We start from the raw sequence: 15412 nt of genomic DNA, 5'->3' as shown, positions 1-15412 counted from the left end.
TTAGAATGGACTAAAGATTCTACATGATGCAACAAGAAAAAATATTCTTACTTCTATGTCAGAAGATTTATGTTATATTTCTAGTCTTACTATTAACTAGAAGAGACTTTAGGGAAGTGATGTCTTCTCTATAGGTCTCAGTTTCCTCATCTGTCAAACTAAGACTTGGAACTACATATTCTTTAGGGCCTCTGGGCCTTGAGATCATAGGCTCTTACAAAAAGACATTTGATCTAGATGTTTGCAACCCCTATAGTAAACACAAAGGGGGAAAAATCTAGAAAAAGCAAAGAACTCCTACATGTGAAAAAAAAGATGACATCTCAATTTTAAAAACTGGACATGTGACTAGAACACACTCCATAATGAATATAATATCCACATCACTAATAAACTTGGAAATGTTCTCAAGCTCATTAGTCATAGACGAGATGGAAATTAAAACAATGAGAGAGTACACACTGCAGCAAAAATGGCTCAAGCACTGATAATGCTAATCACTTGCAACAATAACCTTAGATTTAATAAAATGATTATGGTTAAGTAAGTTTGTTAATGTAGTTTGAAAAATCACTTGATATTATAAATTAAAGGTAATTGGCTATTCAATGATCCAACAATTCTACTTTGGGTTTTATACAGCAAAAGTGAAGACACATGCAAACACTCTATACAATGTTCAGAGTAGCATTATTTTTAAGAGTTTGCAAATAGAATCAATCCAGATGTACATTCAGCTTAGATGAGGTAAGTAATTTTTTTATATTTATACTACAGCATATTATACTGCATAGAAAGTGGTTGAACCACACCTAAAAATAAGAAAATAGCTGGAGTTCACAGACATAATGTTGAGGGAAAAAAAGTCAAAAACACAGGAATAAATTACTCTATGGATTCAATTACATAATTTTAAGAAACTATCTATCTATGGTATGTTTGAAACTAATATTGTGCCTATCTATGGGAGTGAAGTGATGGAGGAGTAAGATTGGGGATTTCAGATGCTAGTAAAATTATTTTCTTGACTTTGGTATTTAATGAGGTGTTTTTGCTATTTGAAAATTCATTAATTTGTATGTATACTCAGTGATTTGTTCACATATATGCATTTGTTAGTGTGTTAAAGTTTAGAAACAGTTTTAAACACTAAAACAGAAATGTTTATTTTCATCTACCAAGGAAAGTAACTCTACTAATGAGTGTTGGGAGAAAATTTTCACTGCTTTTAGACTATGTGTAAACTACTTCAGAGAATCAGAGATTTGATGAGAATAAAGACACACATACACACACACACATACATTTACATATGTTGGAAGATGTGAGCAGCATGTAAAAAGAGGAAATGGGGAAGAAAGAGAGGTAGAGACATTCTAGACAATTTGTTCAAAATATGTATTGTTTGAAAGGGAAGAGGGGGAGTGGGAGAGACAGAGTGACTTTCTGGACAATCCAATTATTCAGAAAATGTACTGATTTTCTTTTTTTCCAAATTAAAATGTAAAACTTATGTCTTTTTAGTTTCTTAGGAGGAACTGTGAGTGAATCTAAAATCCAATTGAATTGGATGATGTTGAAGTTGTATGAAACCTTAATGTTTAACACAAATTCTTCATGTTACAGGTCTATTTAGCAACAGGCCTATTCTATAGATAATGTCATCCTTGTAGTCTTCCTGCATTATCTTTCAGGTTTGACTCTGTGGTTAATTTAAATTTAAACATTGCTGAAATATTTTCAGTTAACTTATAATTAAAGATAGGCACACAGAGAAAAAACAACATAAAAATTATCTAAGGAGAGCATAGGAAATAATTTCCAGGGATGACTGTACATAAACAACCAGTGACAGGTTTTGAAATTTTTCCTGAGAAAAAGACTGCATGGCCACACCCACTGTAGATTAAAAATGTTTAATTTCATTGTCTGCAACTGACTGTTGCAACAAACTAAACTCTTCCTTCTTGGTTTGATTCCAGTGAAGCTGAGCAGCAGCTGTTAGGCATGCTCTTCCGTATTTCAAGTGACCCTTTAAATATGTCACTTTACCCTTTACTTTGAATTACTGTTTTTCACTGAATTTGCTTTTTTCCTTTCAGGAATCATTTTAGTCTTTGAGGAACTTGCCAGTTTTTCCATATCACTCAAACTAGGAACCCTGGAAGCCTCTGGCTCATTCCTAAACCAGCTTTTCTGTCTGAATTCACAGCTGCTGCTGTTCTCTGGTAAGCTGTCACTGTAGATATTTTCCTTTTCTCATCCACGTAAAGCACATTCATCTCTAAATTCCTCAGGGACCATATCTTAGTCATCTTGCTCTAGCACAGAGCCTGGCAGTTAGAATTTATCAATAAATATTTGTTGGATGAATGGAAAGCAGCAGAAACAACCTGTCACTTCAGTTGGTGGGCTCTAATCCTGTTCTGGATGACCTAATGGAGAAATAAGCTCTGCCTCCTGCCATTGTGGCTACTAGAGCCCGCCTGTGAATGGCTCAGCAGCCAAAGGGAGAAGAACCTGCAATTCCTACTTACAAAATGAATGTTTTCATCACAGAAAGGCTTTTACTCAATCTCCTCCTTTTCACACTTGTCACTGAAAATAAATGAATCCCATAGCTCCCCATAAAACATATACAATATCAGGTTAGCCTCAGTGTCATTCTCCATAATCCAGTTTATTGTTGCTATACTGGATAATTCTACCTATAATGTTAAAAAAGAAACATGTGCTAGTAAAATTAGAATAATGATGTTCCCTATCATATTTTATTCTGAGAATCTTGTAATCAATGGTAACAATGCCATTACCAGAACAGAATGATCCTGATAAGTAAGATGAACATTGGGGAAAATAAACTTGTTTGTGTTTATAATTCTGTCTTTAGATTGCCAAGTAATGTCAATATTTCTTTTAGAAAGCTGATAAGCACCATTTACCTTCAAGTGTATATGGACAGTGATTAATTTCTGTATATTGCCCAAACTTCTGATTCAGTCATTCCCCATATCCTTTATAAATGTTTAAAAAGAAACCTCATTTATTCTTTTTAAATTTTTTTGTAGTTGTAGATAGACAGAATGCCTTTATTTGCTTATTTTTATGTGGTGCTGAGGATCGAACCCTGTGACTCGCACATGCTAGGCAAGTGCTCAACCACTGAGCTACAGCCCCAGCCCCTCATTTATTCTTTACACAGTATTTTTGTCTTGATGATCTTCTTAACCATTTGCTTATTCCTTACAGTATAGTTTGGGATATAACCACAAAGCTCCTCCCCCAAACAAAGCAGTTTTCTAGAGTCTGGTTATGCTAGATATATATTTTATATGTTTGTAATTTAAATTGAATTCAGTTTTCCCAAAGTAGAATATCTGTTTGATATTTAAAGTATCCCTGCTTTATTTAGAAATTATAGTTCATACTGCAATTAATTAGACTAAAGTTTAAAATATACAGAGTTGTAAAAAATGTTTTCTTTAAAATGATTACTTTGTAAAATTAACAAAGGTGACACTGGAACATTATAGCTAACTCTATTTTTTAAATTTAATTTAAAGACAGTGTAAACAAGTCCTGGAGACATAGTCTTATCTTTTATTAATATCTACACAGACTGGATTAAATTTATGAAAAGTTATATCTGTGGAGAAAATCTATAAATCTTTAGAGGTCAGATCATAAACCATGAAAACACTTAGATCCTTTAAAGTATCAAAAGGTATAACCTGTAACTAACAATACCAAGTAAATATTTTTAATTTGATCTTATAACATTTGAAATATTTATTTTCAATCTCTAAAATAATAATTTTCCTAAATTGTGAGCTTTTATTCATTTGAAATAATTTTATTTTTTTATTACTTTACCATAATATATAAAATATAGAGCTATCAATGTTACCCACTGAAAATATGCATAAAATCTTCATACTAAGATGAAGCATACTAGTATCCTGTATAAGTCAAACATTCTTGTAAGACATAGGATTTTAAAAAATACTTTCAGTTATTTAATAGCAACTTCAATATAAACTTTGAATCTAAGGGAATGTAGAGTCATATATGTCCTTTCTAAAACAGTTCACACTTGTTAAGTTCTTATTTTGTAAGCCAAAATTAATTTAAAATGAAAAATGGAAAAAAAATTGAAACCCAAGTATTTTTAAACTTCTAGGAGTTTTTGGTTTTAATTATTTTAATAAGTGAAACAAAGTAAAACTATTAAAACATAAAGTTATTCAGCTACTCTTTAAAATACTTAATTTTCAAAGAAATAGTGCTGCTTGTCATATTTTTTTCTGTCTTAAGGAGAAAGAGAACTAAAAAGAACATCTTGGAAGGACTGTGCCCTTTCATAATTCCCTGAGAAGCTTAGTGATTATAAAGAATGCCAATCAGAGTTCAATATTCTTACCCTTGGAATCAGGGGAAAAAGTCCTTTAAGAGATCAAAATCTTTGATAGCAATAACAAGAGCTAAATTTGCCAGAGTTAGAGCCCTCCCCTTATCAATTTCAGGCAAGAAACAATCCTTTTTTTCTGCATACCAAAAAAACAAGCCAACTCATGGAAAAATCTGTGTGACTTCAATTACATAAAATTGACTGGATGATTGAAAAGTAATATTTTGAACGATTTTTTTTAATTTTAAATAAGCGTACTTGTATGTTTGTTTTTATTACATTCTGAGACAGATCAAGAGGATGTGAAATTGTTTTCAAACACAAAGAAGCTACCTCCTAACAACTTTTTCTTGATTGCCTCTTCTGCCTTCTCCCAGTTTTATCCTCTTCCTCGGTGAGTCTCCCTCATCTCTCCATATTCCTAAGCCAATAGGAAGAATTTCCTTCAGACCCTTAAGCCTTGTATCTGTTACCATAGAGACAGGCATCACAAGATAGCTGTTCAGTAACATCCTCATGGAAACAAAATAAAAATCCTATGGGCTTTACAGGAATTTCCAGTGCTACCAGTGAACAGAAATGATATCTTTTCCTGGAAAATGCAGGGATTTTAATTCTGCATTAAAGAACTGTGGAGATTGCAATATGTGATGGTAAATCCAGAATCCCTTATTTTAAACTCAGAATCTGATTATAGTTTCTCCTTTGATTTGGAAAAAGTCTCTTATATCCCTATTTTCATGGGAATGTCTCATAAATATCTCATTGCTTAACATTTAATTCTAGCATGTCTTATCAATCATTTACTAATAGTGTCAACTGTTCTGTTCTAGTTCAGTACATTTATTTTTATCTTGCTATTCTTTGATCCCTTCTAGAACATATTTGATCAAGAACATCCTCATCTTTTCCTAAAGTTGAGCACCTCTCCAGAACTCTGCAATGTAAAATCTGCTTAGAGAGTCTATAGACCTATAAAAAGAGAAAAGGGTAGCTGCAAGAAATGAATTTCACTTACTTTACCTTGTTTTCCATTGACTTCTGTACTTTCTTAAGTCTACTGAAATCACACACTAGCTGAAGAGCAGCAATAAAAATAACTGAGTTTTAGCAAATAGATAAGTTCAGGAAGATCAGAAAAAGCAGATATTATATATGTCAGTGATTGCAGAGAGCTCAAATTTCCTTATAAAAATGTTAAATAAACAATCCTCTGCAAGTAAAACTTTTTAGCAAATTAGCAGACAAAATGAACCCATTTTTAACTCTTAAGCTTTATATTTGAACCTCTTTCCAAACTATCTAGTACTTAAATATTATGTATTATCTCAATTTCTGTTTGTGGAATATTTAATTGTTATTTTCATTTTCTAGAGTCAATGAGAAAAAATACAATTTTCTAATAGACTATATTGACTAGAGATTGGGTCAGCAAAGTTTTATTATCAAGGGCCAGGGAGTAAATTTTTCAGCTTTGTGGCCCATATAGTCTCTGTCACAATTGCTTAACTGTTGTTTTAACATGAAAGCAACTATAAATAGTAAGAAAACAAATGATTGTGGTTGTTTTAAAATAAAACTTTATAGACACATAAATTGGAATTTCATATTTGTGTGTGTGTTACAAAATATTTTTTTCTTTTAGAAACAACTAAGATATGAGAAAAACATTCTTAGCTGGCTGGTCAAACAGAAATGGTATGACACATGAACCATAGCTTACTGACCCCTGGCATGGATAGCTCAAGTGGAATAGTAGAGACATTCACAATCATATTTGAAAAAGGGAACCTTATTTTCATGAAATGATTAGACTCACAGATACTTCTCCGGTACCTCCTTCTTTTATTTCTCTTTCTTTATTCCAGGAATTCCATTCTTAGCACTGGACATGTTAAGAATAGGGAACATAATTTCACAAAATAGTCAAATCCATGTTTACACTATAATTCAAATATTTTCCTTTCTTTATTTCTTTACCCTCTTCTTTCAAGCATCCTTTAACTCTTCACTTTTCTAGATTCTTCAATGCCCCTCAAATATTATAGTCTCTAAGACATTTAACCATCCATGCATTTTTTACTTAATGTATTTGAAAAGTATTAAAAGTTCCTCTTAGACCACATTGTCCTCCTAATTTTTCAAAACAAATTGTCTTCATTTGTCCAACAATATTACTTTTTCCTTTTTTTTTTTTTTTGTTGATTCCCTGTGAGACTATGACTGAACCTGACAATTTGGCCATCACAAATAATCATTAAGTCTTATACAAAGAATTATTGTTAATCTTTATTGCATTTAGTATCTGTAAGATTCTTTTTTTAATTTAGCACAGGATGCTATAATTATTTCTATTGAAATTCATTATTTTAGCCTTACCACAGTGTTTAGGTAATCACAATTCCTTGGTACTCTTACAATTTAATATATTTGTTCTCCTTCCTAGCTAGACAGCTATTCATATCTTCCCTCAGGTTTTGCAAATTAATATTTCACAGGTCAAGCAGGGCCAAGGAAAGAATTACAAGGCACATTTTGAGAGATAGGGTTCAAGTCAGATGGAGCCAGTTTTATAGAACTGCACCACAGTCCCATGGGAAGCCTTCTCCCTGGTTTGCAATAATCCATTAATTGACACCAAAAGCAGGGCAATATAGAAAGCTAATTTATTTATCAGATTATTATATAAAAACATGCATTTTTCCATCTTGACCATATGTGCATCGTAAATATCTTCTAAATGTCCATAGCATAACCAAGGTAGCAGAATATTGGACAATCATGGCCTCTATTACCTTCTACTTCATTCCACTTTCCTCAGGAATCCACAGTTACTCCTAGTGAAGGAAAACTAGCATTTCTAGTCACAGGCAATTATTTACTCACCCCATTCTATTATGGACTTTTCCTCATCCTTTTCACCTTTTAAAAATTAATCTCAGGACAAATTAAAAATACTGTTGCGGTTCTCTTAAACAGTTTTGAAAACAGAGCAGGTGTGTGTGTGTGTGTGTGTGTGTGTGTGTTGCATGCACATGTACACACATAGGCATGCTTAAGTGGTCTGTTTTTATTTGACTTTTCATTATTAAAAGATAGATGACATGAGAATGGGAGAATAACAGGATGAAGCAAGCTTTTCAGAAGAAAATATTTCAAAGCCTGTTTCTTAACTGATAGTGTCTTCCTCTGCTCATGATTCTGGGTGAGGAGCAACACATCTGAAAGGAAGCCACTACATCACAACTGGGGAATTTAACTCTCAAGGGTTACCCAAAAGGGAAATAAGAGACATTTTAAAAATATAACTATGCCAAATAAAATTTTTACCTAAAAAGAAAGAATAGTTTTTATAGTATAAACATCTTAGAAAATAACAATATTGATTAGTAAAGAATTGGGAAAAACCCACTGAGATTTATAAAAGCCATCAATTCTAGGTTTTAACAATATATTTAAATGTTGATAGTCCATTTCCTTATGTCCCACCTCTTTTTCCTGCAGTCTATTTTTATGCATTTTTCTTCATCCTCCTTTTCTTCCTGAATCACTTTAGAAAAGACAGAATTAAGTAATTGGGAGTTAGAGACTTCACAAGATCTCATCATTGTGCATGATGATCATATTCCAGAGCTAGATATATCATCAGACATTTCCAACTCTTACAACGCATTTATCAGAAAGGGTACATCTGCTTTTCAGGTGTGTGGCTCAAAACCTTTAAAAATTTCATTAATAATCAACAGCTGGTGCCACCTAGTGTCTGTCCTCTCCATTCATCAGTGAAATGAAATACACAGCACTTCCTAGTCACAAACGAAGCAAGCCAAAACTACAAACTAACAAACAAAAAAACCACGGTTTGGGAAGTCCAGTGGCTGATTTAAATTACACTATCTTCATTGAAAGAAAAACCTCTTTTGCAAGTAACTATGGTAACAGGAGTGTGGGGCTAGCAGGAAGCTCACATTTTTCTCACAGGAGACAATTCACAAAAGAGTCCTACTAAAGAAGCAATGTAAAAGAGTCCCCCCCCCCAGACATGAATTGTCACTTAAAATGTTTATAAAAAGTTGAGAAATGAAACTGACAGAATAACATTCTTTTTTAAACAATAGTTTAGATACAGCTGATTTTTGTCAATCAACCAAAATTAACCCTGTAAGATTTGGATGCAAAATTCTTTCCGTTTGTGAGCTTCACAAAGATTAACCAAGTACTGCAACAGACTTTATAAAAGCATGTACAAATCTCAAAAGTATTAAAGGAAATAATCAGATTTCCTGAACCAATTATTAAAAGGGTTTGTGCTGCTAAAATTATACATCTAGAAAACTGTTTTCTTTCCTGCTGTACATATGAATTATGAATGAAACATTCAACCATAGTCATGTATGCTTCAAGGTTAAAAAGTACTCATCCAAATCCTTGACTATTTTGTAAAACATATGTTTGTAAGTAATTAGGATGAATATAAGCAGCAGAAATCATCCACCCATTTTTAACTGGTTCACTGATATTTAAATACATGTTTTAACTCACTCTTTCTAAGAGGAATACGTAATTGAAAAACATGGACTAACAGTCAGGAAAAAAAGTTACATAACAGCAGAAGTGTTCCTCAACCAGACTTACTGGGATATTACAAATGCTACAGAAAAGGCATAGCATATATGAGCATCACCGTGTATACAGAAAGGTCACATTAGATGTTCATATATAATAGTCTATTAACTTCTATAATTTAGGTACTGAGGCTACTGGGAAGAAGAGGCAGAGAGCTTAGAGATTCTGTATTATATAGTTAATAATTATGTTCCTCATACTTAGGAATATCTATTTCTATATTATTTGACATGTGTTTAAGCAATCACTTGTTAAAAACAGCTTTGAATATTTTATTTTCTTGTTACCCTAGTGGTGATAAAAATTATTTCAGTATGCTCGGTCCAATATATACTCACTGACAGATCCCCATGCCAGTGTATGAGATAGTATATAGAAACGATTCATAGTTTGTACAAATAGCTTAAATTGTTCTCCTTATCACCAAAACTTTATTTTTGGAGCCAAATTCAGTCCATGCACATGCCCCATTTGTTTTATAGTATTTATAAGTATAATCTACTGATTGAAAGAAATATTGCAATAGAGAAAAGGGGTTGTAAAAATTGTACGCAGGCAAGAAAGAATTAAAGCAAAACTCATTAAGGTTCCAAATAAATAAATAAATAAATAAATAAAGTGCTCCAATTTTAAATAATTTATCATTTTCCATTAACAGCTTTCAAAGCACTATTTGAAACTAGCTGATACAGAGAAATTAAGAGCAGTAATCAAGCGAGAAATGATAGACCAGCTGGGTCGACATCAACTTGGCAAAACGTGAATACAGTTCAATAGCTGAAACAGATGCTAGAGTTGTTGAAAAACCCTGCAGGAGATATTGATATATTTTCTTCATATAATGCAGAATGACTGAATAAATGTCAAAAGCTGGAACTTGATGAGGAGAAATGACTGACAGCCAAACTCCTTATAAAATAGAAACCAAGTGTAACAATTTTCAACCTATCCAAACATTGTATACATTCTCATTTCTCTCAGTGTCTCAATATGCCAATACATCAATCAGTTCTTACAAGTAAATTGCATATAACTGAGCTGGGGTAGATTTCCTCACAGATTCTACCCCCCCCACCCCCGTCATCATCTACCTGGAGAAACCTAGACTCTTGAGAAATACTTTATTTTAAAATCTCTAACACTGATTTCTATCCCAGAAGTGTTTCCCTGAGGTTGGAGGCAAGCACACCCCCCAAAAAATCTAACGCAGCACAAGGTAATTTTAAAATCCATTCTGTAAAAGCAACACTGTTTGCAGAGTTTGAAGAGCTCGGCAACAAACCCCAGCTACCAACAGCTGCTTGTTCAAACATATGCTTTGTCATGGTCAGCTTCTAATTGTATTCATAATGATGTAATAGCTTTAATAATCCTACCTTCCATGCCAGCTGTTTTTCCTGTCACTCCATCATGCCAATAAGTTGGCTGCTGTAACAAATCAAGATAGTGCAAAACAGCATCATTCTCCTGATTCTGTCATCTTCCTGAAAGCATTCTATTACTGCCGACTGCTGGGAACCAGAAAGTCTATTTGAATTCCAACAGCTCCCCTTTCGCATGATTCAAGTTAGGTTAGGTGGGCATGCCTAACATGATTCTCTCAGTCATTTATTATGCAGCTGCTACAACGTCGGTGTGGTAACCACTCTGACTATCTGATACGTCAGTTGAACAAAACCTACACCTCGGAGCAAACACATGAGCCAGAGCAGCGTTCTGCATTTAACGAGCATTCTTCCTGCCTAAAAACAGTGGATCTGCAAATCTCTTTCAGCATCTACTCGCTTCTCTGTACAGATGCAAAGCCTTTGGATTAGATTCTTTTCCTAACTATTCTAAGGGTAGAGTTCCTTGCCACGCATCCTATTATTCACAGTAAAATTGTGGCTGATTTTAACTTATTTTTCCAGTCCTTTAAGGGCAAAACTCTCTCTTCTGATTTTACTTTTGAAATCAGGACGCTGAGCGCTCAGCTCCACATCTCTGTTTTATTATAAAATATAGCATGCATTTCTCAAATGGAATTTGTCTCTTGTGATTCTATGGGAATTTTTCAAATTAAAGAAATTTTCAAGAACATATTATCTATTTTTTTCAATTGGAGACATTTAAATTCTGCCACTCCATGTGTTTTTCTCAAGGGTGGACTTTTTACTTGATGTTTTGACTTAAGAAGAGTGTTCTTTTCACAAAGTAAGAAAATGGATAAGCTCAATCTCTTACACAACTTGTCTACCAGATGAATAAATGTTGTTTCAGGAGAATGAATATTGTATTTACATAATACTATTAATGAATCAGTATTGTCAAAAAAGAAATTATAATCGCCATCACTATTAATTTTATCTAAAGCTTCTAAGCATGTCTCTCCTTTGTAGAACTAATATTTATGGTCAAAATTATATTACAGGAAAGTTTAAGTGTTTTATGGGAAAATACTTTGCAGGGAGAAGTGATCAAAATCTTAACGATCTATCAGATGTTCAATTTGGCAGGGGAGCTATCCTCCATCATCACAAAAAAAGCAAACAGCTTGTTAAGTAGCTACATTATGAAACTATAAAGAATATTTAATTTAGCATATGTGAGATATGCCAATGAGTATTCTGAAAGACTGTTTCTCTAAGGACTGTGTATTTCTGTGTGCACACATATATTTTAGTTATTCTAATGTCGTTTAACTTTTTTTGTTTTTGTTTTTTGTAGATGGACAGCATGCCTTTATTTTATTTGCTTATTTTTATGTGGTACTAGGGATCAAACCCAGTGCCTCATATTTGCTACCATGGAGCTACAGCCCCAGCCAGCCCCCATTTAACTTTTAAGTAATACACAAATATTTCCTATGTATAATAACATAAACAATAATTAGTAACAGATTATTATGTTTTATTTAAAAATGATTTGAGTAAACCAGAAATACAATTGGAGTCCATTTGAATCCACCAAATTTACTTTAAAATATTATACATGTCATTTCACAAACAATTCTGAAAACACTGGTTTGTCAATTACTATTATTTCTCTAATAAAAAGTCACTTTTGTGGTTAGCATATCTTTCCTAGAGATTGAAAATGGCATGAACAAATACTACATGGAATTTTCTACTCTTGGTCTCTGCTTACCGCTCCAACTTTAACTTTTGCCTCTCTTTCCCTTCACACTTTGCTCCAGCCCCCCAAAATGTTTTGTTATTCAAAAATAATGTGGGGCTGAGGAAGTGGCTCAAGCGGTAATGTGCTTGCCTGGCATGCACGGGGCGCTGGGTTCAATCCTCAGCACCACATAAAATAAAATAAAAAATAAAGATGTTGTGTCCACCAAAAACTGGAAAATAAATATTAAAAAATTCTCTCTCTCTTTTTTCTTTCTCTCTTAAAAAAATAATGTGTACCTTCCTCTCTCAGAGATATTAAATACTGTTTCACCTATCCCTAGCATGCCACCACCTTTAAACTTTAATTTTAATAAATTGTATGTATTTAAGATGTACAGCATGACAACTTTAATACACACATAGTTCAACGATTCCAATAATATGGCTAATTAATATACTTAACTCCTCATTTGGTTACCTTATATTTGTGTTTGCTTATAATGATTAATATCTATTTTATCTGCAAATTTCAAACACAGTTTTAACTTTAGTTCTTATCCTGCACATTAGATATTGAGAATTTATCTGCCCACAAGACTACAATTGTGTTCCCTTTATTCCTATTCTACCCCTGCACAAGTTAGCATCATTCTACTCCCTGTTTCTGTGAATGTGACTATAAGTGAGACATCAAGTAGTATTTTTCTGTGTCTGGATTACTTCATTATACACACACACACACACAGACACACACACGAAGAAATTGTGATTTTTATTGATTCATCCATCAATATACACTTAGATTTTTCTTTATCTTGGCTATTGTAAATAATGCTACAAGAATATGAGAAAATCAATACCTCATTGAGAACTGATTTCACTTCCTTTGGATATATACCTAGAAGAGGGCTTGCTGGATCCTATAATTGTCGTATTTAGAATTATTTAAGAGCCTTCATACTATTTTCTGTAATAGCTGTAGTGCCTGTTTATATCCATACCAATGGTGAACAAGGTTTCTGTTTTCTCCTCATACTTACCAATACTTATCTTTTGTATTTTGATTTCTTTGTTCAGTGCTGAAGATTGAATTCAAGGCCTCACCCATGCTCTACCACTGACCTACATCCCCAGTCTTTGTCTTTTGATATCAGCTACGCTAATAGGTATGAGGTGATATCTCACTGTGGTTTTTGTCTTATATGAGGTTGTTAGCCATTTGTATATCTTCTTTGGAAAAATGTCTACTCAAGAGCTTTGCCCATTTTTTAGTCTGATTATTTATCTTTATATCATTATAATTATACATAGCATTTGGGTTCACTTTGACAAAATCACACATGCAAGGAATTTTATTTCAATGCCCATTCCTTGTCTCTTTTTGATTATTTGATTTTGCTTTGAGTAGTTTTTGTTTGTTCTTGAGTTCTTTCAGGTCCTTATATATTTTGGATGTTAATATTATGTCAGACATGGTTTTCAAATATTTTCATCCAGTTGTAGTTGCCTTTTAATTTGTTTCATTTGCTATGCAGAAATATTTTATATTGATGTAGTCCCACTTGTTTATTTTTGGTTTTGTTGCCTGTCCTTTTGGTGTCATGTCCAAAAAACAAATCATTTCCAAGATCAAAGTCAAGAAGCTTTCCTCTATGTTTTCTTATAGAGTTTTATAGTTTCAGGTATTACATTCAAGCCTTTAATCTATTGTAGTTAATTTTTGTGTATAAATTTCATTTTTTTTTTGTGGTGTTGTCCATTGAACCCAGGGCCTTGTGTATATGAGGCAAGCACTCAACTAACTGAGCTATATCCCCAGCCCAAGTTCACTCTATTTTAATGTGGCTATGCCTATTTCCAAACACCACTTATTGAAAATAAAGACAAGGAAAGTTTCTTCATTGTGTACTGTTGGGGCTCTTATTGAAAATAATTTGACCATATAAGTATGGATTTATTTATGAGATCTTAGTTCTATTGTACTGGCCTATATGTCTGTTTTCATTCTAGTAACATACTGTTTGGATTACTAAAACCTTGCCATATGATTTGAAATCAGGACGTGTGGTATCTGAACTTATTCAAGATTGTTTACTTGATTTGGGTCTTTTGAGGTTCCATGTGCATTTTAAAAATGCTTTTGCTTTTCAGTGAAAAAATTTGTCATTGATATGTTGATAGGGATTGTGTTAAATATGTAGAGTTGTTAAAATATTATGAATATTGAATCAATCCATGAACATGGAATATCTTTCAATTTGAAACTTTTTCAATTTCTTTCACTATTGTTCTGTAGTTTTCACTGTGTAGATATTTGACCTTTTTGATTAAATATATTTCTAAGTATTTTATTCCTTTTGATGCTATTTTAAACAGGATTTTTAAAATGTTCTTTTCTGATAAGTCATTTTGGGTGTAAAGAAAAACTACTTGTTTTGAGTGTTGATTTTATTTCTTGCAACTTTACTTAATTTATGTTTTCACAATTATTTTATGTAATTTTTTATGGACTTTTACACATAGGGTCATGTCATCTACAATTGGAGGTAATTCCATTTATTCTTTTTAAGTTTGGATACATTTTATTTCATTCTTTCACCTAATTTCTCTGACTAGGACACGAACTTGAATAGAAAAGTGTGAAGATTGAGAATCTTTATCTTGGACCAGACCTTACAAGAAAAGGTTTCAGTTATTCACCAGTGATTATGATCTTAGCTGTGGGCTTTCCATAAACAGTCTGTAAAGGTAAACTTCTACTTTTTTTAAAATCATGAATGGATATTGAAGTTTGTCAAATGCTATTTTTGTATTTTTATGGTTTATCATAAGTTTATCTTTCATTCTGCTAATGTTCCATATCCCGTTATTGATTTGTATATGCTGGACCAATCTTGGCTCTCAGGGATAAATCCTACTTGGTTAGAATGTATAATCTTTTTGATGAGCTACTGGATTTAGTATTTTGTTGAACTAGTATTTTATTTAGGACTTTTGCATCTATGCTTATAAGAGATATTCACTTGTAGCTTCCTTTCCTTGTGGTGTCTTTGGAAAAAAATGAGTTTGGAAGTGTTCCCTTGTCTATTTTCTGGAAGAATTTAGAAAAGATTGGTATTAATTCTTTGAATGTTTGGTAAAATTTACCTGTGAAGTGATTTGCTCCTGAGTTTTTCTTTGTCTAGAGGTTTTTGATTACTGCCTCAATCTCTTTGTCATAGGTCTGTTCAGGTTTTCTATTTCTTCTTGATTCTGTCTTGGCAAGTTGTATATCTACAGT

General features: G+C 32.7%; 1 protein-coding gene and 1 long non-coding RNA gene across 2 annotated transcripts in view; one reads left to right on the top strand and one right to left on the bottom strand.

Annotated features, from left to right (window-relative positions):
- The window catches only part of Dmd (dystrophin), a 2205817-nt gene extending 2195198 nt beyond the window's left edge, over window positions 1–10619 (bottom strand). Inside the window, exon 1 of the mRNA XM_058572890.1 lies at window positions 10411–10619. Coding sequence (XP_058428873.1) covers window positions 10411–10417 — 7 coding nt within the window. The 5' untranslated portion in view covers window positions 10418–10619. The remainder of the gene's footprint in view (window positions 1–10410) is intronic.
- LOC124079612 (uncharacterized) lies at window positions 4497–14872 on the top strand. Its single transcript, XR_006847412.2, has 3 exons — window positions 4497–4802; window positions 13210–13298; window positions 14749–14872. It is a non-coding gene; the product is annotated as an uncharacterized LOC124079612 (long non-coding RNA).
- The last annotated feature ends 540 nt before the right edge of the window (window positions 14873–15412 follow it).

The sequence above is a fragment of the Marmota monax genome, unplaced genomic scaffold (assembly GCF_021218885.2).
Source record: "Marmota monax isolate L192 unplaced genomic scaffold, Marmota_monax_Labrador192_F-V1.1 WCK01_AAM20220418_F8-fsc00075, whole genome shotgun sequence".
Classification (NCBI taxonomy): Eukaryota; Metazoa; Chordata; class Mammalia; order Rodentia; family Sciuridae; genus Marmota; species Marmota monax.
This window is presented reverse-complemented; position numbering and strand designations above follow the sequence as displayed.